The sequence below is a fragment of the Haliotis cracherodii genome, unplaced genomic scaffold (genome assembly GCF_022045235.1).
Source record: "Haliotis cracherodii isolate W230 unplaced genomic scaffold, xgHalCrac1.p SCAF_11, whole genome shotgun sequence".
In the NCBI taxonomy this organism is placed as follows: Eukaryota; Metazoa; Mollusca; class Gastropoda; order Lepetellida; family Haliotidae; genus Haliotis; species Haliotis cracherodii.
Window position 1 is genome coordinate 42,221,109 of NW_027266266.1, and position 27,992 is coordinate 42,249,100.

At 41.3% G+C, this 27,992-nt stretch overlaps 1 protein-coding gene across 5 annotated transcripts in view; it reads left to right on the plus strand.

Annotated features, from left to right (window-relative positions):
* Positions 1-27,992, plus strand: part of LOC139456520 (septin-2-like) — a 129,278-nt gene that overhangs the window by 30,791 nt on the left and 70,495 nt on the right. For 4 of the 5 annotated variants that reach the window (XM_071238277.1, XM_071238279.1, XM_071238276.1 and 1 more), the window contains exon 2: positions 13,708-13,731. In XM_071238277.1, coding sequence (XP_071094378.1) covers positions 13,708-13,731 — 24 coding nt within the window. Of the gene's footprint in view, positions 1-12,906; positions 13,071-13,707; positions 13,732-27,992 lie in introns of those variants that run through there. The other variant, XM_071238278.1, reaches the window with a different exon arrangement.

Below are 27,992 nucleotides of genomic sequence, written 5' to 3' on the forward strand. Positions count from 1 at the left end.
AAAAACGCTGAGCATATAGTCCACCATTACATTGTGAAGAGGCAACTGTGTAATGACATCACTGTTGCCATGGTTATGTGTCCAGATTCAGTCCTGTCGGAAGATTAAAGGAGATGCAGATCTATTCTGAAAATGAAAAAAAAATTGATATAACGTTTTTTGTGTCAGTGTTATTGATGACTTTGAGAAGAGTTTTATGTGCGTCATGAAGAGGCATTGTGATTTCGTACACTTCTGTGACGTACAATTCTAAAGTGTCCGGAAAGCAAATGAGCTACCCTCAACCTTGTTGATATAGATGCCTTTGAACAACGGTCCTTTGATCCTCAATCTCCTCTCTCTCCTCCCCCATCCCCCATCCCCCCGACGAAATATAATGGTTGGTACCTAAACGTGTAATTATATGTAAATGACAAGGTGCCATTGATCTGGACATTTTCACTGAGAACATCTCTGTCTGTAGTTCTAAGGTGGGACTGAAGATGCAGGCTAGAATTGGTCTTCAGAAACCCAAACTTGTCATAAGAGGCAACAGGGCGGTCGGGTAGCCTAGTGGTTAAAGCGTTCGCTCCTCACTCTGAAGACCCGGGTTCGAATCCCGACATGGATACAATGTGTGAAGCCCATTTCTGGTGTCCCCCGCCGTGATATTGCTGGAATATTGCTGAAAGAAGTGTAAAATCATACTCACTCACTCATAAGAGGCGACTCATAGGATCGGGTGGCCAGACTCGCTGACTTGATGGATGCATGTCATCGAATCCCAATTGCATCCCGATGCTCATGATGTCAATCACTGGATTTTCTGGTCCAGACTTGATTATTTACAATGCGATCATAGCTGGAATATTGCAGAATGTGACATTAAACAATAAGCAAGACCCCCAACATATGGTGAGACTGTGGACCAGCTCCAGTACACGTTGTTTGATGTACTGTGATCAGGGCTGATGCCCAGAGTAGATCAGTCACCACTGGCCAGAGGTAACCCATAGGACCACATACCATCCAGGTGCCACCCCTAAGAGATTCTGGTTTTAGAATTGGTCCCCAGCAACTTGTTGGTCATAAGAGGCATCCAAAACAGTGGGCAGTCAGGCTTGGTGACTTGTCCCACTGTACCGCGATGGTGTGGACCGATGCTCATGATGTCAATCACTGGATTGTCTGGTCCAGATTCGATTATTTTACAGACCGCCGTAATATAGCTGGAATATTGCTGAGTGCGGCGTTAAACAACAAACAAACTATGGATAATGCAAAGCTGGAATATTACTGAGTGCGGCTTTAAACAGCAGACCAAGTGCCAGGATGGATGACTACTAAGGAAGTAGAACTCATCATGAGTTGGCGTCTGCTTCATTGTGTGTCTGTTTCCCCATGACGCAGACAGATATTTGGGTCTTCAATGCTTGTGAGACAATGCACATGATGCGGTTGTGATGAAATGGGTCATTTTTGCCAAGTGACACAGATTCAGATTCCTAAATTATGATTCAGCAACATTCCAGCTATATGATGGCGGTCTGTAAATAATCGAATATGGACTATACAATCCAGTGATTGACACCATGAGCATCGATCCACGCAATTGGGATACGATGACATGCATCAACAAAGTCAGTGAGCCTGACCACCCGATGCCGTTAGTCGCCTCATTTTAGTTTATTAATCCAGAAGTATTGTAAAATAGTTTTCAATGCAGTAATATAAAACTAAGCATCGGACGCCTCATCCTCTTCATTGGGCCTGTTATCAGTGATATACATTGATATACAGGTTGCCTCTACAAGCAAGAGGCGACTAACTGGATTGGGTGGTCAGACTCGCTGACTTGGTTGATGCATGTCATCGATCCCAATTGCTTGGATCGTTGCTCATGATATTCATCACTGGATTGTCTGGTCCAGACTCGATTATTTACAGACCGCCATCATATAGCTGGAATATTTCTGAGTGTGACGTTAAACAACAAACAACAAACCAACCAACTCTACAAGCAATAACTTAAATTATGACCATAATAACAAGAAAATAAATTTAATTTAAATTTGTGAATTTTTACTGACATTTGCTGCAGACTTGGGTCAGAATATTGGTCTCTGGACAAGCCTCCCATATGTGGGGCTGTGGTCTAGATAATGGTCTGGTAGACACAAACTATCAGGCTGGTGGGCTGGTGTAAGCTGTATCCTTGAGCTTGAATAACTCGACTCAAAATCCTCTTGGTGTTGTTTATTTTCCACCCACATTAGACAACAGGATCCACTACATGCAGTCACCCGGGGCTTCACCCCCAGCACCTGTCAACATGTTGTTGTCATTATCAGCGAGGTGGAAACCTGACTTGCCCTTCCCTGCATGTGCGTTCTCCATCACCCACACAGCTTCTGTCTCAAGGAGAATGTGCACATTCCTACAACGCTAACCTGCCTCTTAGTCCCTCTCACAGTCCCTGAACTACATTATTTTCCCTTCGGCACTGCCCTTACTGTAATCCTATAGCCCTAAATGAAGCGAGTCTAGATTTTCCACAGGTTTAGGTTATAAATCTCACAACTCACAGGGCTCCTTTTCAATTTAAATGGAGTTGTGTGTTTCTATTAAAATTATATGTTTTCTGAGACTAAGCGATAGTCTAACCTACATCTGTCAAGACAGACCTATGCAGCGTAAGGATATACCTGTATAAAGCTGGGGTTAAAGGTTTGTTGTAGAACCGGAGAAAAAGTGAAGAAGCACTCCTACATAACTTCCAGGAAAGTGGAAGGTTGGGGGTTCGATCCCCAGCCGTGTGACACTAAGAGACGTTAAAAGATGGTACTTGTTATTACCCTGCCTGGTGGTGGGCATTAAGGGGCTAAAACAAAAACGGGTTGTCTTGGAGTCAGGGTACTGTGTCCGAATGGGATATTTATGTTAAACTCAGGCATGGTATCTCAGTGGTCTAGCACTATAAAAGCGGCATCAGTCGGGGCTAGTACAAGCAGATGCACGCACGCACGAACATAGACGTTAACCCCCTCACCTTATCATCTTACATACTTATCGCATTGACCTCATCTTGAGCATGTGAAAGATGCTACCAGTATCTACCAAAAAGTAGGTACAAGAACACAATGCTCCTCCAGATGGTCACGAGGACTGGGGTATGTCACATGGTGAGAAGAAACTGTGGCAGCAAGGGCAAGGTCGTTACGAGGCTTGAGTTCTCAAGTCAGATAGAAAGTTATGAGCCTCACGTAGAAAGACCTGACCCAAAGTTGACTGACAAATTAAATGTTCCTTTTAATGCAACAGTTTATTTATACATCTGATCTGTATACACTGGACCCGCGAAGATCCGGGATAGAATAGGTCTTCAGCAACCCATGCTTGCCGTAAAAGCCCACTATGCTTGTCGTAAGAGGCGACTAACAGGATTGGGTGGTCAGGCTCGCTGACTTGGTTGATGCATGTCATCGATCCCAACTGGGTGGATTGATGCTCATGATGTCAATCACTAGATTGCCTGGTCCAGACTTGATTATAGACCACCATCATATAGCTTGAATACAGCTGAGGACAGCGTTAAACAACAAACAAATGTATACACTGAACAAAAAGTTAGGGATCATGCATATTTTTTAGATATATTTTGGAGTGAAGAGTGAGCGCCACATTTCATAAAAATATCCATGATCCCCAACTCTATTTGTTCAGTATAGTCAGATGAAGACAACATCATTATATTATATCACTGCTTTGGTGAGGATGTTGGGTCTGAATAGATCTTCAGTCACCCATGCAAGGTCTGACTAATTGCAGCTGTGGCGTACCCAGTAACGACGTGTGACCGCACCGTGTGTCACCATGCCCTGGCGACATGGATCGTTGAGCTCACTGTCCACGCCTGATTGGCTAGACAGAATTATTTGAATTATTTATTTAAATTTCAACTCATAGGCTATCCACAAAGAGATCAGCAGGTATTTTGTTGTTTGCTAATTTACACCAAACTTTGACTCGGATAAAAACTACCAGACCTGTCAGTGTGATTAAGTTATGAGGGGAAATCCTTCAAGTGCATGGTGCTGTATCACTCCTGCTTGAAGACAGGTGTTGATGGACAGACGGTTTGGGTGTTCCGCGCCTCAATGACACCAAATTGGATAGAAAAACTTGAAATTAGCGCTTTCCGGTTTGGGTTCAATCTGTTCATATGATGAAGATTTCATCCTGATGTAGACTAGTGTTTCATGTTTGTCTGCAGAAACAGAGATGGGGATTGGTTGGCTGCATGCATGATGAATATTGGCAGGGATTTATCTCAGGATTCTAAGCAAAGTGCGCTTGGCCGATAAGATGGGAAAAAACAATTTTTTTCAAAATTGCAACTTTCTTGAAATCCATATATTCTTAAATTCAGGGGTATTGTCAAACTAAACATTAAAGCCTTTCCATGTTTGTTGGTCTTCCTGTCACCTCTACAAAGGAACTACATCAGTTATAACTATAATATCATAATTTGACAACATTTTATTCCAATTTAGGAATTTGTACTGACATATTTGCTTCAGATTTAGGCTAATTATCAGCCTATGAGCAGGTCTAGATAAATCCTTGATTTGTGTTTGGAATTGGTTGTAAGTCTTCATTGATATTGGACCATCCCAACCGAATGATCGTGTGTGAGTGAGTGAGTGAGGATGGTTTTACTCTGCTTTTAGGAATATTCTAGTAATATCATGGCGGGGGACACCGGAAAATGGGTTTCAGACATTGTACCAATGTGAGAAATGAAACCTGGGTCTTTGTCGTGACAAGCGAATGCTTTAACCACTAGGCTACCCCATCGCCCCCGAACAATCATGAGAATCAAATACATGTGATAAAGAAGGTCCTTTGGCAATTGACTAATTTTTCTAGATTTGACTCTGTTCACCAGCAACAAATGGGTACCCAGATGGTAATGTGAATACAGATTTCCTTATGCCTAACAGGCAGCTTATATTGTATTCTCCGCAATGTGCTATAGTTAAATTTTAACACTCCGACACATTATTCTGACTGAGCCGACCAGTCCTAGTTTTATAACTTTTGATCCCAATTATCCCAAATATTCCTAACTGCCTCAATTTGGCCTGTCTGTGTATATGGCTGGATATAACTACCGTATGCATTTATCATTATTGTTTGGGGGTTTTCCCTTCTAACATTCGCTTCACTACAAATGGCTTGGAGCTGACAGAAGGGAGCCATTGCATCAGGTTGAAGTCATTGTGTAAAATATTTACGTATGGGAAGTACACCTCCTCGTACATTCATGGCGCTAGGTGTTTAGTCTAGCGTATATGTGGGAATTGTTTAATTTAGCAGGTATTAAAGTCTATAATGGCTTCCTTTCTTTGTCTCTGACCATGATGAAAATCAGCAGGCACCCAGGAATGCTGGGGTTAGTCAGCTTCAGAATAAATAATTTCACCCTCCTAACAGTGATGTATCATGGGACTAAGATGTAATCTTATGGTTGGAGATAAGAGGTGGTGTTTATGCACCAGCTACTTCCTGAACCAGAGTGGAGTGGACAGGCTAGTTGGTACTAGTTTAGAGAGATGGATTACCATATTACCTCTATTACGAGATTGATGGTACCAGGGGGCCAGGTTTTGAAATGAACTGGGCCCAAAGGAGAACTGGGTCTTTGAAAAGGGGAAGGATTTAATTAAGAGCTGGGCCTAAAGAAGAGCTGCATCTCAGTAAAGAGTACATCTTCCCGAGACAAGAGAGTTAACTGACTTTAAAAGTCCAGTTTCCACCCTAACCGAACTTGGCTGGAATTCCTGGGCTCGATCGTAGCGCCACCAGTGTCTGTTACCAGTATGTCCCTTTTAAGCCTCTCCTATGGACCAATCAGATTCCATCACTTGCATTTGTTTCAAACAAAACAGTGGCGCCCAGTCAAGACGATCTGATCGTTAAACGGGTCTTACATCACGAAGTGCATCAAACCACACGGGCACCTTTATCAAAAACATGAAAAGTTTGGGAAAATATCTATTGACAATGAGTTGGTGGTGCACATTCTTTGCAAATACTGCAATCGACCGAAATCTGCGGGACAGTTTATGAACCCGATTTCGATTTTGTTGAGCGATTTTGATTCGACTATGCATAGACTCGTTAGTCCAGTCAAAATGTAACTCAATAATACCAGTCTAGTTCGGCAAGGGTGGAAACTGGACTTTTACAGTCAGTTAACTCACTTGCCTCGGGAAGATGTAAAAAGTGAGGATGTAAATAAGAGTTGGGTCCAAAGAAGGGCTGGGTCTTTGTAAAAGGGAGGGATTTAAATAGGATCTGGGCCTAAAGAAGAGCTTGGTCTTTCTTTGACAGAAGAGTGGGTTCTTAAGCTAATCAGGTGTCAACTTTCTGAAACGTTTCGTTTCTTTACCACCTTTATTTGGAGATTGAGATCGTAGCAAAAGAAAAATGCTACTGAACACAAATGTACCCTTGACAGTCCACCCTATTGGGTGTAGATGTCATGGCGCTCAGAAACAACAGGGGATATAAAATACAAAATATGATGTAACAATGTTATTTTCGAGGTCAGATATGCTTGATGGACTGCTTCACTCTCTTTTACCGAGAATTTTGAAGCCGATTGACTGATTAAGAACACTTAACATGACCACCTTCGCATGTATCCTCAGATCTTCACACAGAGAAGGATCGTATTGGAGTAAATGATCGGATTTTAATGACATTGAGTGCAGCTCCTTCATTGAAGGTGTTATCACCCTGAGATAACATGCTGGTGTTACACTGGGAGCACTCACTGAGCCAGCACACCTTCCACCTGATGGACGTCTGCTCTGTGTGTGTGTAGTCCACAGACAGGTGAAGCTGGGAGCTCATCCTCACTCAGGGCCAGACGGTCGAGTCTTGTGGCACTTGTTTAGTCAGTGCATGATATATGGCCAATATACTTGATATATTTTCAGTATACATGATATATGCTCAATATACAAGATTTATGGTCAATACACATTAACAGTATACAGACCAGTGAAGATCCGGATTAGAATAGGTCTTCAGCAACCCATGCTTGCTGTAAAAGGTGACTATGCTTGTCGTGAGAGGCAACTTACAGGATTGGGTGGTCAGGGTCTCTGACTTGGTTGATTCATGTCATCGATCCCAATTGCTTGGATTGATGCTCATGATATTAATCACTGGATTGTCTGGTCCAGACTTGATTATTTACAGACCGCCGTCATAGAGCTGGAATAGTGCTGAGTGCGGCGTTAAAAACAAACAAATAACAGGAGTTAACACTTTTACTTGACTGGGAATTCAGGTTTAAAATTAGTCCTGTCGTTGTTGCAAGAGGCGTTTTAATGGATTGGGTGGTCAGGCTTGGTGACGTGGTTGATGGCCTAACTACTACCCTAACTAAGTGGATCATTTAACTAGAAAATTTAAATATTAAGAAAATTCCAAATTTGGAGCAAAATAGTGATTTTTATCTTCTATGTTTACTTACGAACGACACATGGAATCCTAGATAAATCTCTGTCAACCTCACCAACCTCAATTTGCATCATCAATATAAATGTAAAAGGTGCACACTGATAAATACATTCCACAGGAAATAGATGGTCACCCTTTTCCATTTCCTCAAGGCCATGATTTATCAGAGAAGAGTGAGTGAGTGAGTTGGGTTTAACGCTGCTTTTAACAGTATTCAAGTGTGCCAGCTTAATGTGGGAGGAAAGCCCGAAGTGATGCAGGTCTTGGATGTTTATCACTTCGGTGAAACCCACGAGCACGGGTATGGTGCTGACAAACCTAGAAACATAATCGGGGCGAACCGAGATTCAAACCCACAATCATAGGTTTCTGGCGTGCCCAAGGGACGCAACTCTGCACAGCGAATTGCGGTGCCTTAGACGACTGGGCCACCTGTGCCCCCTATCAGAGACGAGAAACATGCATGCAAGATTCATCCCTAAACTTGTTCGGGAATTTGCAAGATAATGTGTATTTGTCTGCTGTAGCAGGTTGTTTCCATGGAATGTGATTATTGAGATAGCCACGGGGTGGGAATCTTGCATAGAAGTGAAGAAAGCCAGACCTTTAAACCAGACACTTCAGCGTTAGAAATTGGCACTGGTCCTATAGTCCTTACCAAACTGCCCAATAGTAAAGGTATCCTAAGGACTAGTAGAAATTGGCCCATTTTAAGGGTTTTGCTGTATGTTATCATTATAAGGACGAGTGGACAAAAACTGTTAGTTTCTAACCCTGAAACGTTTGGTGGCCTATTTGTTAAAGCATGGGCATATCACACCGAAGACCGAGTTTGATGCCAGAATCAGAATAGGTCCCAAGTACCCATGCTTGACATCAGAGCTCATCACAATATAGAGAGGTGTTCTGACAGTTCAGTCGCTTGACTTCAGTCTTGTTTGGGTGTTATGACACCCCAAATACATTGTCCATTGTTGAAGAGACCTGGGGGAATTCTGGGTAAGAATATAGGCCCTCATCAACCTGTACTTGTCGTAAGAGGTGATTGGGTGGTCAGGTTCCGTAACTTGGTTGGTCACATGTAATTGTTTCCCATTTGTGTAGATCAATATTCATGATGTCAATCACTGGATTGTCTGGTCCAGACTCGATTATTTACAGACTGCCAGGTATTGCTGGAATATTGCTGAGTGCAACGTAAACAAACAAACAAATGCTTGCAGAGACCTGTTGGCCCAGTCAAGACTTGATTATGTACAGACTGAGGCGTTACACAACATGAAATCACTCACTCACTCACTCACTCACTCACTCACTCACTCACTCACTCACTCTAAGATGACTGTGTTTACAGTCCTTTGTGTGGTTTGATGGTAAAGGAAGTGAATTACGATCATGATGGGTTCTGTAGATGTTGAGGTTGTGACTAACACCGGATCAAGAACTGCATTCATAAGCATGATAAGGCAACATGGTGTCCAGTGATAACAGCCAATCTTGGATACTCTTGTCAACTGCTGAATGAAACAGGAAATAGCCTCCCCAGTTGTTGTGAAATACTTTGAGGACATGTCTTAGATTCTTCTTGTTATGATTGTCAACTAACTATCATCGAAACAGTTTTAGTTCCGACTTTGAGCAAAGTTTTTTAAAAAATATTTTGATCTATGAAAACAAATTTACATAGATCTATGTCTAGTGCCTGCTGTGTCAATTTTTCCAGAAGCCGGGGGAGCTTATTACCGCGTATATGGTAATGTTACTCAGGAGGAGACAAATCAGAATTAGTTACAAGGGCTGAAGGAGTCCAGTCTTTGTTTAACACTGCACTCAGCAATATTCCAGCTATATGACGTCCGTCTGTCAATAATAGAGTCTGGACCAGACAATCCAGTTTTGTGAGCAATGATCCATACTGTAAGGGTACGATGACACACTATCAACAAAGTCACCGAGTCCGACCACCCAGTCCATTTGGTCACCCTCTTACAACAGCATCGGTTGCTAGGGACCCATTATGACCCAGAATCCCTTCAGGGCGAGTCTTTTAAGCCTGAAAAAATAATCAACCTGCAACATCAGCTACTAGTCAGGAGGAGAGTGAGTGAGTGAGTGAGTATGGTTTAACGCCGCTTTTAGCAATATTCCAGCAATATCATGGCGGTGTACTCCAGAAATGGGCTTCACACATTGTACCCATGTCAGGAATCGAACTCAGGCCTTCGGTGTGGTGAGTGAACGCTTTAACCACAAGGCTACCCGACCGCCCCAGTCAGGAGGAGAACTTACTACAAGGAGAGTAAGGTGGTCACAGGTCCAGATAAGCAGAGTTAGGAAGAATGGAAAAATGATGCTGGGACTTGACTATTTTTAATAAGGCATGTGTTGTTTTGTTTGTTGTTTAACGCCGCACTCAGCAATATTCCAGCTGTATGGCAGTGGTCTGTAAATAATTGAGTCTGGACCTGGCAATCCAGTGATTGACATCATGAGCATCGATCCAAACAAAGGGGATACGACGACATGCATCAACCAAGTCAGTGAGCCTGACCATCCGATTCATAATCGCCTTTTACGACAAGCATGGGTTGCTGAAGACCTATTCTTCTAAGGACCCCTTACTTAGTTCAACACTGCACTATATTTTGTGAGATCCATTCCAACATGCTGTCACATTCAGTCTGTATCTTTTCAGGGTTACACCTTGACTTACAAGACTCGGGGTCCAGGGGACCCCCAATAATTAATTTTGAAGGTCCTTGCAGTAATGAAATGGTGTAGTGTACTGTACATTTAGATAATTACTTCAGAGCCTGTAATGAATCAGTGATGTGGACAGTGGTCATGATAGATGGATGACAAGACATACACCAATAACTCCTTGATGAATTGGAGGTACAATTAATATTATTGTGCGTCCCGGAGAACACAGTTTCTTTTTCTTTTTCTGCATCAAATCGCATTCATGTGTCGAGTAAAACCCTGATCTTTTGTTGTCAGTGAATCTGCTTTGTTCGTAAGGTTCATAGTTCAGTCATTGTGTTTTCCATTATCCCGAAGTTCACACCTTCTGTCGTCTCACCTTCAGCAGGCCTTGACTTTGTTCAAATGCTATGAAAAGGCTTTGAATTTTGCAACTGTTGCTAGGTTAGATATTATATTTTATATTCACTAGATGAACCTGTCACTTGTCCTTCCTGAATTTACTGGTCTTGGACTATAGACTTTGGTTCATTTTGAACCCTGGTATCATTGTTAAGACAGCCTTTGAAGTTCAGGCTGGTCTGCTAGCCTGAGACTACTGAATTGTTCTGAGGACAAGTTTGTCTGTCTATTTGTTTGTTGTTTTACGGCACTCTCAGCAATTTTCCAGCTATAAGACGATGGTCTGTAAATAATCGAGTCTGGACCAGACAATCCAGTGATTGACATCATAACCATAATCCACGCCATTGGGATACGATGACATGCATCAACCATGTCGGCGAGTCTGACCACCCAATCCTGTTAGTCTCCTCTTACACCAAGTAGTCGCCTTTGCTTGAGATCTATTCTAAGCCGGATCTTCACGGGTCCTGAGGACAAGTAAAGATCCAATGATGGTCGTCCTCATTGACTAGCAGCATTTGAGGACTATAATTCTGAACCAGATCTCAAAGACTAACGGTATCGGGTGGTCACCTCGCTGGTTGATGCATGATGTCATATCCTAAATGAGTTGATCGATGTTCATGATGTCAATCACTGGATTGTCTGGTCCAGACTCGATTATTTTTCAGACTGACGTCATTTAGCTGGAATATTGCGAGTGTGACGTTCAACAACAAACAAATCAAAGCTTCAATGTTGCTACAGTGAGTTGGATTTTACATCGCTTTTAGTAGTATTCCAGCAATATCATGATGGGGAACACCAGAATTTGGTTTTACACATTGCACCTATGTGGGGAATTGAACCTGTGCCTTTGTCTTGAAGAGCAAACGCTTTGACCACTGGGCTACCCCACCGTCACTCAATTTTGCAACAAATTGGAACTGAATAAAAAAACCCAGAAATGTAAACAAGGTAACATTTCTGCTTCAGTCCAGTAGGACTAGCTACGGGCTCAGAGGTACTTCAAACAAGGTTTCTCTAGAAGGGTCTGTCGGGTAGACTAGTGGTTAAAGCATTCGCTCGTCACGCCGAAGACCCGGGTTCAATTCCCGACATGGGTACAATGTATGAAGCCCATTTCTAGTGTCCCCCGCCGTGATATTGCTGGAATATTGCTAAAAGCGGCGTAAAACCATACTCACTCACTCACTCACTCACTTTGTCATCTAGACTAGTCTTTTAAAAAAACATGAATTTCTGAGGCCGTTAAATAGTTACATAACATGATGATGCACATTCACATTGGATTGGTCCACTAAATAGTCTTGAAACACTTATGTGTGGAATTGGATATTTTGATAGTGTGTTGGGAATACAACTCGAGACATTCTGAAAATGAAATAAAGTAAGAATGTCCTAGTGAGCCTGTTTGATAGCACATGGCCTGTTATCTTGCCTTAAAAAGGCCTTAAGCTTGGTGGCTCAAGTTTGTAGGAACCATGCAGGAACACCTTTGTCCATATATAAAGTGGTGTTGTATTGCTCATTTAATCATCCTAAGTCTTCGCCTCATAATTTAGTAACTTGAATCTTGAATATTTAATGTGAAGCACATGTTAAGTTCTTTATATGGCGAGGCTGTCGTTACAGAGTGTAACGAGGTTTATGTCAAGCTCACACTCAGTCAGACTGATGACCCATGTTTTGACTGCAAGGTCTGCGAGCTTAATCAGCAGCTAGGAATAAGTGACTTTTTCATCTGCAGAGCTGTCTTCCATGGCATAAACACCAACACAGAGTTGCCATGACCTTCGTTTTGGTTTCAAATCTTTGTTATCCTGACTAAATCTTTCAAATAAATGTAACATTTCTTTCAAAGAAAATCATCTTTTGCAATTTTATCCGGTTTCATTTTAACGTCGGGAAAAAAAGGTAACAAAGAAGTTCCGAATGTTGACATGCTATTGTCCCATTGTTGAAACTAATTATACCTCGAGGTTCTAGGTCTCTTGCTTCCAACATGTTCAACAGGCCAGCAAAATAGACAAAGAAACTCTCATGCACGCACACAAACAAATAATGAACAAAAAATTCCCAATTTTTTTAATTCCATATTCTGCATGATATGAAATTGTCCAAATCAAGATGTAGATACATGTCTTTGTCTGAGAGCCAACTTGGAGCACAGAATGGGACAGTGTTGAAAGAGAGAAAAAATCAATATTCACTTGCAGATGGGGGACTGGGTAAGACAGTTTCTAGGCTAGTTCAGGTCACCGTTGCAGCAATGAGTAATCAGGCAGTAGGCTTCGAATGAGACGCATAATACATGCAACATTCTGTGATTCTTGCAAGAGTTTCGTTCAGGATATTTCACCATGTCGGAGGTGGAAGAGAGCGATCAAAAGGAACAAGGTGCAATTTCTAATGGCAAAAAAGATGTTTATAGTGCCCTATATCAGGTAGGTGGATAGGCCGTGGATTGGAATATGTCTGTCGTCTGAAGCGTGCTTCGGAGAGGTGTCGAATTTTTGTCATTGATTTGGCATGAAAGGAAAGATTGGGTTACCCTCAGCTCCATGAAAGAAACGTTTGTTGTTTGTGTTGGGGGGAAATGTTTAACTGGTAGATTATGTTAAATGAGGTCGACATCTTTGTTTGGTGTCCTTTGGTTCAGTGACACGGTTTCTGGCGATCATGACATCACTCTCGATGCATGATTGTCGAATCAATTATTAAGGATAACATACGATTTCATTGAGGTCTTTGTGAACGTGTTGATTCTGTGGGAGAGATCCAAATTTTCTCTAATTTGATTTATTCTATAATTTATTCTTCTTTGGAATGTGTTAGACGACATTTTCTGAGAACTCTTGTTTGTTGAATGTAATGTTGTTTTAAGCGTTGTACAATATATACTCCTTATTTCATGATGAATGTATAACTTTATAAATTGATGAATTAAATTTTTCAAATATGTTGCATAATCATGCCATAAATACTGCCACAAAATGTAAATAAAAAATAATAATGCACATACTGTGAAATCCAACTTAGAATCATTACCATTGCCTAATAATAAGCACATATTGGTTTCAGAAAGCTGAAAACAGCGGCGAAAAGGTAACAATGATTAACAACTTGCAGTTGTTTACCAACAGATGACTGGAAATGTTGACATAGAAATGTGGAAAAGTTGATATTGTTACCGATGCTTGGCAACGATTAAGGGGTTTTATTCATCCAAAGGCCACTACCATGTGGTTTTGGAAGTTTAAATTGATAATTTGCATTTTTTTTAAAAAGATAAAAATGTTTTGGAAGTTGAAAAAGGGGACATCTTCATGGTTGTTATATTTAAAGCATCTAAATATTTTGATAAATATCATTGATTTTGAAATTGAATCAGTGATGTTGGAATTATATTCATGATATTGAGATCCACAAAGTTGTGATATTTCCAGTTACCTAGTCAGCATGGCTGATGTGTTCAAGTTATGAATACATACATATATTGGTGATGTTGTATGACGAATTAACATGCCCTCAGACTGAAGGCAAAATGAAAGCTGAACTACTGGTGTGGTATTTAGCTGAATCAAATTAATATTCCTGGTTTCAGGCCGTTTAAGCATGAATATAAACCTTGTTCGAGATGTAGTGTTTCTTATTGTGCTGTAGAATATATGCCATTTTATGAAGGAGAGAAATACTTTGACAAGGCTTCTCATACAGCATCATTGACAACTTCGTTGTCCTTGTCAGTATAGTCTCCAACATCCACCACCAACATCAACGTCACTGTTTTTGTCAACATCGTCACTGATAACATTAATACCATCACTAATGTCACTGTTTTTGTCAACATCGTCACTGATAACATTAATACCATCACTAACGTCACTGTTTTTGTCAGCATCGTAACTGATAACATTAATACCATCACTAACGTCACTGTTTTTGTAAACATGTTCACTGTTCACATCACCACCTACGTCACTGTTATTGTCATCATTCACAATGGTGTTGACATCAACACAACATTTTACAAATTATTGAAGTGTCTTGTGTAGCATTATCTTCATTGGGACTACATAGACAATCTCATCCAAGACAATACTGGTTAGATTTAGCCTTCAGAAACCTATGCGTTTCCTAAGAGGCTACTAACGGGATCAGGTGGTCAGGCTCGCTGACTTGGCTGATGCATGTCATATGCCAATTTCGTAGATAGATGCTCATGACGTCAATCACTAGATTGTCTTGCCCAAACTCATTACTGGCCGCCATCAGATAGCTGGAATATTGCTGAGTGCGGTGTTAAGCAACAAACAAACACAAAAATGGAGAATCTAACCCATGTATCAAAGATAACAACATGAACAAAGTTTAAAGGGAAGAAATTTATTGACTCATGTTGATATATTTGATATCAAAAGACATGAATCAGGATTATGTTACACATTGCCAATGAGTAGTCATCAGGTAAACATCACATAACGTTTTCATCACAACTATCATCATGCATGGCCAGCTTCTGAATTCAGATCATTTAAAAAAAATCTCTTGCTTTGTTTGAAAAGTGCCTTTGATAAATTAATCAGCATGACTAACTGCAGAGTAAATAAGAGACTAACAAGCCCCAGGTACCCACACTTGAAGTTACAGATTTCAGTAGGGCCAAGTAACAACAGTGTATGTCTGAAATCGATTCCCAGTGTGGATGGCATTAGACTACCTCTCAGGTGTGTCCTGACCATGTGTCTCACACTCAGGTGTGTCCTGACCATGTGTCTCACACTCAGGTGTGTCCTGACGATGTGTCTCCCACTCAGGTGTGTCCTGACCATGTGTCTCACACTCAGGTGTGGCCTGACCATGTGTCTCACACTCAGGTGTGTCCTGACCATGTGTCTCACACTCAGGTGTGGCCTGACCATGTGTCTCACACTCAGGTGTGGCCTGACCATGTGTCTCACACTCAGGTGTGGTCTGACCATGTGTCTCACACTCAGGTGTGTCCTGACGATGTGTCTCACACTCAGGTGTGGCCTGACCTTGTCTCATCCTCAGGTGTGGCCTGACCCTGTGTCTCACACTCAGGTGTGTCCTGACCATGTGTCTCACACTCAGGTGTGTCCTGACGATGTGTCTCACACTCAGGTGTGGTCTGACCATGTGTCTCACACTCAGGTGTGTCCTGATGATGTGTCTCACACTCAGGTGTGGCCTGACCTTGTCTCATCCTCAGGTGTGGCCTGACCATGTGTCTCACACTCAGGTGTGTCCTGACCATGTGTCTCACACTCAGGTGTGTCCTGACCATGTGTCTCACACTCAGGTGTGTCCTGACCATGTGTCTCACACTCAGGTGTGTCCTGACGATGTGTCTCACACTCAGGTGTGGCCTGACCATGTGTCTCACACTCAGGTGTGGTCTGACCATGTGTCTCACACTCAGGTGTGTCCTGACGATGTGTCTCACACTCAGGTGTGGCCTGACCTTGTCTCATCCTCAGGTGTGGCCTGACCCTGTGTCTCACACTCAGGTGTGGTCTGACCATGTGTCTCAAACTCAGGTGTGTCCTGACCATGTGTCTCACACTCAGGTGTGGTCTGACCATGTGTCTCACACTCAGGTGTGGTCTGACCATGTGTCTCACACTCAGTTGTGTCCTGACCATGTGTCTCACACTCAGGTGTGTCCTGACCATGTGTCTCACACTCAGGTGTGGCCTGACCATGTGTCTCCCACTCAGGTGTGTCCTGACCATGTGTCTCACACTCAGGTGTGGCCTGACCATGTGTCTCACACTCAGGTGTGGTCTGACCATGTGTCTCACACTCAGGTGTGTCCTGACGATGTGTCTCACACTCAGGTGTGGCCTGACCTTGTCTCATCCTCAGGTGTGGCCTGACCCTGTGTCTCACACTCAGGTGTGTCCTGACCATGTCTCTCAAACTCAGGTGTGTCCTGACCATGTGTCTCACACTCAGGTGTGGTCTGACCATGTGTCTCACACTCGGGTGTGGTCTGACCATGTGTCTCACACTCAGGTGTGTCCTGACCATGTGTCTCACACTCAGGTGTGTCCTGACCATGTGTCTCACACTCAGGTGAGGCCTGACCATGTGTCTCCCACTCAGGTGTGTCCTGACCATGTGTCTCACACTCAGGTGTGGTCTGACCATGTGTCTCACACTCAGGTGTGTCCTGACCATGTGTCTCACACTCAGGTGTGTCCTGACCATGTGTCTCACACTCAGATGTGTCCTGACCATGTGTCTCCAACTCAGATGTGTCCTGACCATGTGTCTCCAACTCAGGTGTGGTCTGACCATGTGTCTCACACTCAGGTGTGGCCTGACCATGTGTCTCGCACTCAGGTGTGGCCTGATCATGTGTCTCACACTCAGGTGTGGCCTGACCATGTGTCTCACACTCAGGTGTGGCCTGACTGCATATCTCAGCAGAAACACAACCTATGAAGCATTGGTTTATCTGTACCAGGCCTGACCACAGTCTACATCCCATCATGATATTACAACCACATTGGTTGTGACAGTGACCAGACTCTCATCCTGCCTGACGCTCATGCTGTCAATTACCAGCTGACACTTCCAGTCTGCCTTGATGTTGCAACTCTCAATGTTAGTCCCACTTTATTCAAGGCTTCTAGTTGGGAGCACGGGTGGCCCAGTTGTCTAAGGCACCGCAATTCGCTGTGCAGAGTTGCATCCCTTGGGCACGCCAGTAACCTATGATTGTGGGTTTGAATCCCGGTTCGCCCCGATTATGTTTCTAGGTTTGTCAGCATCATACCCGTGCTCGTAGGTTTCACCAAAGTGGTAAACGTCTGAGACCTGCATCACTTCGGGCTTTCCTCCTACGTTAAGCTGACACGCCGTGATATAACGGGAATACTGTTAAAAGCGGTGTTAAACCCACCTCACTCACTCAAGGCTTCCAGTATGTAGACTCACTGTTAAGTCCAGCACATAGTAACATGAGTACCTCCCAACACAGGTCTAACCCTTGCTGTGTCTGATTCCAAGGAGGGAGCTGTGGGGTAGCCTAGTGGTTAAAGCGTTCGCTCGTCACGCCAAAGACCCGGGTTCGATTCCCGACATGGGTACAATGTGTGAAACCCATTTGTGGTGTCCTCCGCCCTGATATTGCTGGAATAATGCTAAAAACATCGTAAAACCTCACTCACTCACTCTGATGCCATGTTTGTTTAGAGGTCCTGAGTTTGATGTTGACCTTGCTGCAGGTCACCACAGGTGGAAAACAGCGATAGAAACTAACAGTTTTCATCCTCTAGTCCTTATAATGATAACATATAGCAAAACACTTAAAAAGGGCAAATTTCATCTAGTCCTTATGATGCCTTAACCATTGGGCAGTTTGGCAATGACTACAGGACTAGTGCCAATTTCTAACGCTGTGGAAAGAAAGCTTGGCATCATACCTAGGGGAAGTATTCTGGGGAATCATACCAATTGGGGTAGACTTGCACAAGTCTCTAAGGCAATAATTATTAGTTTAAATCATAATTTCAAGATAAGGTGAATAATAAGAACAAGTTGACTGGAGTCCTTACGACATATCTGGTCTTGCCTATTAGAAGAAATTACTACACATCCATGGATTTATCTTTCAGTACAGCCTTACTATTGGGGTTGTTAGCTGTCTTTTCTCTGAAAGGGGATGTTTTGAAATAGGTTACTTTACCCCCTGTGTGTGTGTGTGTGTGTGGAGGGGGGTAGGGGGTGGGGTCACTTTTAAAACAGCTCATTCAACAGCTAATTTATTTTAAAAAAATTTAAATTGGAATAAAAAACTCCAAATTCATGTCAGTAATGTTATGACTAATTTGATGGCTTTGTACTCTGACTGGGATGGGTAACTTAGGTACTCGGGTTCTCGGGTTCTCAGGTCGTGTGGGTACTTTAAAGGACCTGGGTACCCACAGGACTACCAGGACCCATGGTTAGTCATGTGATATATTGTTTAATGACAAAAATTATCTACAACTGTATATGGTTACATTACAAGTCACTGATGTTCGCATTTCTTTCTGACTGTGCACCCATTCCTTCTGACATTTATGTTTCAATAAAGATAAAACTCCAGTCAACTTCATCTCACTACAGACATCGACAACAGATTACATCCACAGGTCACCAGTAAACACAGATGTCAGTTACTGTCAACAAAATTGAAATAGCGTCTTTTTTATTACGTTATCCTGGATTATTACAAAGAGGCTTGGAATTCCTTTTGATGGGTTATACTCACTCAATGGCTGATTAAACTTTTTGTATTGGGAAACATCTTGGTAATAATAACCTCTTGTTGAAACATTTTCTTCTTGAATCAGAGCTTCCATTGAGCTATAAGGGACCTCAATGACAGAAAACCTCAAATACCTTAGTATTATTGAAATACCTTTGTATGATAGTCACTGAACTTAAGAATTTAAAAACTCCCCTTTAAAAATCTGGGTGAGCTTCTTTGTATTGTATCTGTTGTTGATGGTCATTAATTGTGTAAACTGGAGACTTCAAAATTCCAAAAATGTTTAAGAATTGACTTGATGTTTTTGCAATTATAGTAGAATAAATGCAGTATGGTGCAGTGTGCACACTATTTGTATCTGTGCGGAGGATTTACGTAAAGTGTTCACACAGTTTCTTTTGTATATCCTTCCGTAAATGCCAGAAATATTGATGTTAATTCTTATCAATACATAAATCAACAATAATAACTTCACAGACTGCTCATTTAATCATTTACCCGTGAAGATCTGGGGTAGAATAGGTCTTCAGCAACCCATTCTTGCCGTAAAAGTTGACTATGCTTGTTATAAGATGTAACTAACGGGATCGGGTGGTCAGGCTTGCTGACTTGGTTGATGCATGTCGTCGTATTCCAATTGCGTGGATCAATGCTCATGGTATCAATCACTGGATTGTTTGGTCCAGACTCGATTATTTACAGACCGCCGTCATATAGCGGGAATATTGTTGAGTATGGTGTTAAACAACAAACAAACAAAACAAAACAAATTAATGGTATGTCTATGTCATTGGTGTCAAATTTAAGTTTGGCAAATACTTGCAGCACAAGTACCTAGGGCCAAACTCCTTCCACAAACCTCAAGAAGGGTGTTTCTTTCTCACAGCTGAAGGGATGACAATTCTTTTGATTATTGTCCTTCCTCTTCAAATGTTTCTCCTAATGACTTCAAAACATAATTATTTCCTCTGCTATGAGCTTCCCTAGGGCAGTGCTTCACCAACATGGTGGAAACTAAGGGCAACCGGATCCATGATGTTTTCAGCTTCTCTAGACTAACATCCAATGTCTGAAATGAAAATATTTTACAGAAAAAATTGTTAAATTATTATAATTAAATGAAATAAAAAGGACCACAGAGAATGTCTTCATTTCGTGAAACTGCAGTAATCTAAACTTGCCAATTATTATAGACTTGCATGGGCTGTATTGGATATATTAGTATCAGGATCTGTATGACAGTAATCTAAACTTGCCAACTATTATAGACTTGCATGGGCTGTATTGGATATATTAGTTTCATGATCTGTATGACAGTAATCTAGACAGGCCAACTATAATAGACTTGCATGGGCTGTATTGGACATATTAGTTGGAGGGTCTGTATGACACACCAGCTACTTACACGCAGGTGCTTGTTGCAGTACAGCAGGATACATGTGGAGAGTTGCATCAATAAAACTCTTGTCAATAGGTTTGCATCTGTCTGAAACTAAGCTTCTGATGTCTTTAACATATATGTTGCCTTTAAAGACATGTTTTACTTATTTGGAACCAAGTGACATTCTGTCAGCTGCTTGACATGTTGGCTGAGAAGTTGTAAAGGCATTCATTTTATTTTATGTGTTTCTTATCTCCGTGCTTCGCTGTGGTTGGGAGGATGAATTATATATATTTTTAAACTGTCTTTAGTTAAGACTACAACTAATTTGTTTATTCGTTGTTTAACGCCGCACTCAGCAATATTCCAGCTATATGACAGCTGTCTGTAAAATAATCGAGTCTGGACCAGACAATCCAGTGATTGACATCCATGCAATTTTAGATTCGATGACATGCATCAACCAAGCTGTGGAGCCTGACCACCTGATCCCGTTAGTCACCTCTTAAAACAAGCAGTCGCCTTTTACAGCAAGCGTGACCTATTCTAACTCGGATCTTCACGGGTCAAGAATACAACTGAGAAATTATTTGTTGTATAAGATAAGAGCTAACATGCGTCACAATTTGATTGAGGGAGGAAAAGTAGCCCAGTTGTCTAAGATAGGAGCTGCAATATACTTTGCAGGGTTGCTATGATCCTATCATCCTTGGTTCGAATCCCAGAATCATCCGATTATAATCCTTTGCTCGTCAGTACCATGCCCGTCAGTACCATGCCCATGCTTGTTTCACCATTTACCCAGTCACTTAAGGCACCGCGATTCGCTGTGCAGAGTTGCGTCCTTTGGGCACGCCAGAAACCTATGATTGTGGGTTCGAATCCCAATGCGCCCCGACTAAAGTAGACACAATTTATGTATTACAATTTTTTTTATACTGTAAAGGCCACGTTTCAGTATAGATCCTTATACCGTTGTCAAGCAACACAGTCTTCGGTATAGATCCTTATACTGTTGGCAAGCAAGATATATTATATCGTTTTTAAATTTTTCTTCTCTGATCTTTGTTTTTAATCTCTGGTCGGTTTGACATGTAAACTAAAAGATAAGAAAAGTGTCAACTAATTTTAAAAGTTTAAATACTATTGCACAAACAGTAAGGATCCCATGTCCAGTAAATTTGATAACCTCACAATCTCATTAAAATCAGATCGTCGCCAGTTTGAAACAAGTGTCGTAAAGCTCAAGAAAGCTGCCTTCTGATTGGCTAATGTCGATTTCTTGTCAGTCATTTCATTGGTCGGTCAAAATTCGCGAAAGGTTGTTCTGACGTGACCCGTAATGGAATGTCCTCAGATCGGTGTGTAGCGGTAGAGAGAACTAAGATCTGATTTTAATGAGATTGATACCATTACTGAATATGAATATTTGACGTTCTTGAATGCAGATCCCCTACCTGGACTTACCCTTAATCTGCCAAAGATACTGTATCGATCAAAACATTGCCTGAGATACCTGCCAGCACACCAGTGCACACCTTTGTTCTATAGCCAAGGAATGTGGACAGCAATTGCCCACAGATCATTCAGTCATTTTATTGGGAGATATATTCACCGTTGACGGCAGGATTCAATTATAATGAACAGCCACCCCAAGCGTCATGTCCTCAGGCTATTACAATCATCACGATATTCCAACTGGGCCGTGGGGTCAGATTCAGGTGGGTTGGGGGGTCAGTTTCTTTCATTTGGGGGTTAGTTTTAGGTGTCAAACTTGGGTTTTCATACAGGTAAAAGAAGACCAGCGGAGAATCAGGGTTCAAATTTCGCCCATTGTAATTGGATTGAGTCAATAACGATGTTGTTTTTGTTCGAAACTGCTGTGTTGAAATTTGGATACTTTTAATAGAAATCCAAGGATGTGATGTGATTGGGGACTGACATGGTAATGACTTTGCACTGGGGGCCTGTCAGTTTAGGGGATGGGTTGTGAGGTATGCATCATCAGTGATGGAGCAGGCTGCTTTGTGTCAGAATGTTTGCCCTGAACTGATGGAAAATAAATAGTGTTTTAATAGTTTCAGGGTAAGACTATCCCATACAACCATAATTTAGTTTGGAAATTTTGAAGGCAGTTTATTTTGTTATCTAAAGCGGAAAATTAATTTAGCTTCGTTAATATGCAAATTGTTTCTTTCTCCCACAGACATCAATTAATAGACATTATTAAATCTGTATTTGTCAGGATTTGTTAATAATTTAGAAACAGATTTGGTCAATAATTTACTGTTTGCAGAGAAAATGGCTCATATTTTCTAACTCTCAAATAATGATATAATGTTGACAATTTTTAGACTATCAAATATCTTTAAGTGGCTCTATATACTAGACAAAAAAGGACCTCCCGACTCTTCCACATCACAGTTGTTAATCTGCCGTGCCATGACATTACTTTGATAGAATAAGAATTTGAAATCCATGTGTCGACTCGGTCTTTTTACCTTTAGGTAAGAATTAATATTGAATATTAATACATAGAACTAATAACCAATTTTATGGCTTTCTAGACAACTTGTATTTCACTGCTAACGGTACCAATAAAAAAAACCTGACCTGACCCAGGTACCTAACCACTGTAGGTCTCAAGAATCGGGTACAAAATGTCCGATTGGGAACTGTTTAACTGCATCCCTGACAAGAACTATTTAGATACACATATAAAACAATCTGGTCATGCATACTCTGAAGTTGAATGAAGCTTTATCTTTACTCAAACGTATAAAAGTCAGAAGGAATGCTTTCATTGTCAGAAAGAAATATGAACATTAGTGACTAAAAGTGTCACCATGGAGTTTTATTGTTATTGTCATTAAACAGTACATCACCCAAGTCCTACTGTGGACCCTCCCTACCCGAGTTACCTGTCCCAGCCTTGGTACAAACCAACATTCATCTTCCCAGGGGAAAGTCCTGACTATCAATCTGTCCTGACATAAATGGAAGTGTTGATGGACATTAATGTAACTCGGTGCTGATAAATCCATATCGCTTCCATGAACCTCCTTGTCCAGACTGAAATGGTGTAACCCTGTCTAAGAGGATCTTTTCTATCCTGTCAAGATCCTTGTTAGAATTGGTCTTCAGCAACCTATGCCCGTTGTGAAAGGCAACTAACAGGAATGGGTGATCTCACCTGCTTGATGACGTCATATCCCACTTGTGTAGAGCGATGCTCATGATGTCAACCACTGGATTATGTGGTCCAGACTCTATTATTTGCAGACCACTGTCATATCACTTAAATATTGCTGAGAGGCGTTTGACGCACCAATAAAACATCCTTATTAATAACATTACATTATGACCCCATTGGGATTGCGTGTTAGAGAGTCAGTTCTCCATGCTGTCAGTCATAGGAGCTGATTAATAAGGCTTGTGTTGTTGTAGTGTAACTGGAATTCTTGTGCGTCATCGTGCCCAGACAGTGTGGAGTCGCAGCTCATGCTGTCAACCACTGTCAACCACGACACCACATGTTATGCATACTTCAGTGTGGGGCAGTACCGAAGCCCTGGAAACTGTCCGGAGTCATACTGCCAAACGTGGTCACCCGTCCAACTATTCCCCGTGACCGATGTTGTATAACTTTGCCTGATTTGTGACTTGTGTGCTGTACCACATATTATTATTACTGGGTGATAATTACTTTTCAATATGCCTTATGTCTTAATAAATATAGGTCTTTAGCAACCCATGCTTGCAATAAAAGGCGACTATATTTGTTGTAAGAGGCGACTAACGGGATCGGTTGGTCAGGCTCGCTGACTTGGTTGATGGATGTGCTTGATCTCAATTGCATGGATCGATGCTCATGATTTCAATCACTGGATTGAATGGTCCAGAGTCGATTATTTACAGACCGCTGTCATATAGCTGGAATATTGCTGAGTGCAGTGTTAAACAACAAACAGACAAAAGCAAATCTCCCTCTTGCATACAACACATGAAAGTTTTAAAATATTGTCAGTAAATTCCATGACTACCTAGATAGCTAGAGATGTATTTTCGTTATGAATATGTCATGATGGCTGCATCTGCAGTTTTCATGGTAGTTGCCTTACGGTGGTATTTTAAGTGCCTGTTGCTAACCAGATTATATCCTGCTTGAAATTCCGGTGTATTCTGATGCGATGAGGCAATTATTGGAATCTGCAGCCTGTTTGGGTGAACTTGGGGTGAATCAGAATCAGTGGGCAGATGTGGGGACCAAGTTTTTATGTTTGCTGTGTTGCTGGCAAGGGTGACAGGCTGACTATCCTGGATATTCCTGGTTAGAACTGGTCCTCGATGGGCTGTGCATCTTGCAAGAAGGGACTTATGGGTGACAGGCACTGTATATTATACAGCTCATCATTGTGGGGGCGTGAGGAGACTTGCCTAGGCTTCCAATATACTGTATTTGACGTTATAAGCGCCCATGGCAATATTTGCTAATACATTGTCTAGCAAACAATCCCGATTAGCACCCCTTCCGATTGATCAATGTACATAATACGCACTCATGTGTTATATGCACCCTAATTATGGGCAATTTAATTCTGGAAAAATATATCTGTCATACATAAACATTTCAGGCTGTCAGCATGAACCATGAAATTTCTCTGTCAACCAATATAATATTCTAATAAGAGCCACCTATTTCTAATTTTGAGAGCACCCTGGGCGCTTATTACGTCGAATACGGTATATGTGTGTGTGTGTGTGTGTGTGTGTGTGTATATATATAGCCTAGGTAAGTCTAGATTAAACTAAACCAGGTCTAGTATTCTTGAAAAAATATATTACAATTACTTAGTGTTAGTCTAAGGACCCGATGAAATGGCTTAGCTTTGGAAGGGCTTCCTTGACATGTATATCATGTTTTGAGAGAACTGAGACAGTTTGTGTTGTAATATTTTACAATGTGTACATTTAAACTGAGCCTCCTTGTAGTTTCTGGGTGTTTGTGTTGAGTCTGCGGAATGTGATGTCCGTGTGATGTCTGCGTGTTGTCTGATACGTATGTTGGCGAGAGCCCTGCCAGCCTGTGATACGGGGATGCAAGCTGGAGATGGAGGTCCAGGCACTTTATCCGTCGTATCACCTGTGAGCAGGGTGCTAACTGGCTTATAATCTACACATGTGGAGGGTTTGACGCAGGGAATATCTGATAATTAATGCTTATGTTGATGTTGTACAAAATGAAAACAATAACATATTGAAGTTCCTGGTTTGCAAAATCACGAACTGGTCGTCAGGGCTTGTTATATTAATACTGTATTCTACGTAATAAGTGCCCGGGCGCTCTCAAAATTAGGAATAGGGGGCTGTTATTAGAATATTATTTTGGTGGGAAAAAAAGTTGAAAGATAAATTTCGTGGTCTATGCTGACAGCCTGAAATGTTTATATACGACAGATATATTTTTCCAGAATTTAATTGCCCCAAATTAAGGGTGCATATAACACATGAGTGTGTATTATACGCGAATAAATAAGTCTTGTGTACATTGATCAGTTGGAAGGGGTTCTAATTGGGATTGTTCAATTGTCAATATATTAGCAAATATCGCCCTGGGCGCTTATTAGAGTGGGGCGCTTATTACGTCGAATACGGTAAGTGCAAGTTTGGAATGGGAACTAGTCTTTTAAAAAAAAATTTGCATGTGAAAAATTAGAGAAAACCTACTTTTGATGATTGTTTTTGGTTGTGTTGTTTTATTTGTTGTATAATGCCCCACTCAGCAATATTGCAGCTATATCATGTTGGCCTGTAAATAGTTGATTCTGGACCAGACAATCCTGTGATTGGTACTGTGAACAACTTTGCATGTCATTGGGGTTTGATGCTATCAACCGAATCAGCATGTCTGACAACGCGATCCATTTGGTCACCTCACACGACCAGACCAGCATAGGTCGATGGGGACTTAATATAACCAGGAATCCCCATGTAGATGAGTCAGTCGAGGATGAGAAATAAGAAACATTTTTAACGTGGCCTCACAGGCTTCCATGATGTGGCTGTGATTTTACTGATTGCTTCATAAAAATACAAAGACTGGACTCCACATAATAATCCTGAATTCCTCTTAGAAGATACTTTTAATATTACACAAACTAACTCAGGCTAGCAAGCTTGTGCCAAGTTACATCCCTGGAGACCCGTGAAGATCCGGGGTAGAATAGGTCTTCAGCAACCCATGCTTGCCGTAAAAGGTGACTATGTTTGTCATAAGAGGCGACCAATGGGATCGGGTGGTCAGGCTCGCTGACTTGGTTGATGCATGTCATCGATCCCATTTGCGTGGATCGATGCTCATGATGTCAATAACTGGATTGTCTGGTCCAGACTCGATTATTTATAGACTGCCGTTATGTAGCTGGAATATTTTAATATTGCTGAGTGCGGCGTTAAACAACAAACCAAGTTACATCCCTGGACTAGACAGTTGTTGAAAACTGAAGGGGCCCTTGAAGCTTGCAATTGTCAAATATAAAGACATGAATTGGCAGCCTTCATTTTCTTTATGCTAGTAATAATAGGGTTGGCTAATCTGTGTGTCATTATTATCATTGCTAAGAACTATATAACATCAAACTAAATCTCTCTTAGATTTTGTTTCCATGCTGATTTCTGATTACTAATTTCCTGAATCTGCATAGATTCTCACACGAAACGAGATTCTAAATATATTTCATAATTGTTTTTGCTGAAAACATATTTATCTTTTTTATGTCAACATCAGCTGTTTAGAAAATACAGAATAGTTAATGCACTCTACCACTGCACTAAGGTAGCTTCCATTGAGCTGCTTGCTTAGTCCAAGAAGAGTTGCTTCCCCTTACCTTTCACTCCCCTCAAAAATGGGTTTAGGGTTTTGAATATTTTACAGTGAATGAGAATCTGAACTAACATATAAAATCTCTTTGAGCAGATCCCTGAGGAAATTTGGTAATATCTCAAATTCAAAATAAAGTTATCTTTGACTGAGAAACTGAAATGATTTTTCTTCTTGAAAATATATTTCCTTGTGTTATCAGTTAACTCTCCTGATAAGGCTTTGCACATTACTCCTTATCATCATGATTTTTTAAATGAAGACATGGTTGAGAATGTTTTTTAAAAGAGGTAAATCTTGCCAAGTTGCCATTGCCCTTCCTTTATCAGATAAAGCGAGATAAGTTGCTCCATTCCGGGTTGACTCACCATTGAAGTGTACTTTCCGGAAGAATTTTCTTTCAAATTATTTCCACTTTGATTAAAAATGAAGACCCTGTGCTATTTTAAAGATTCTTCATAGTACAGAACATGTATTGAATGTCCAAGTGCTCGATTTCTTTGATGGAGAATACTTCAGAATTTAAAAATAAACATTAGTACGAGTCAGTATTAAGACCTCTTGCCAGGATCCCAACCATGTCTCCATGAATTCTGGGTAATTCAGGTTAATTCCAATGCACCAGATATTTTCTTTTTGAGGTAAATAAATTACTGAAAGTTTTGATATTGAGCAAGCTGAGCATTTATACATGTCATACGTAATTTAAATGTTACGCAAAGCCTTCTTGGTAAATAGATATGGCAAGTTTTATTTTGGGGTGTCGTTATGCTATTCGCCTGTCGAATGGGTTCGACATCAGATGCACAGGAAGTGACACC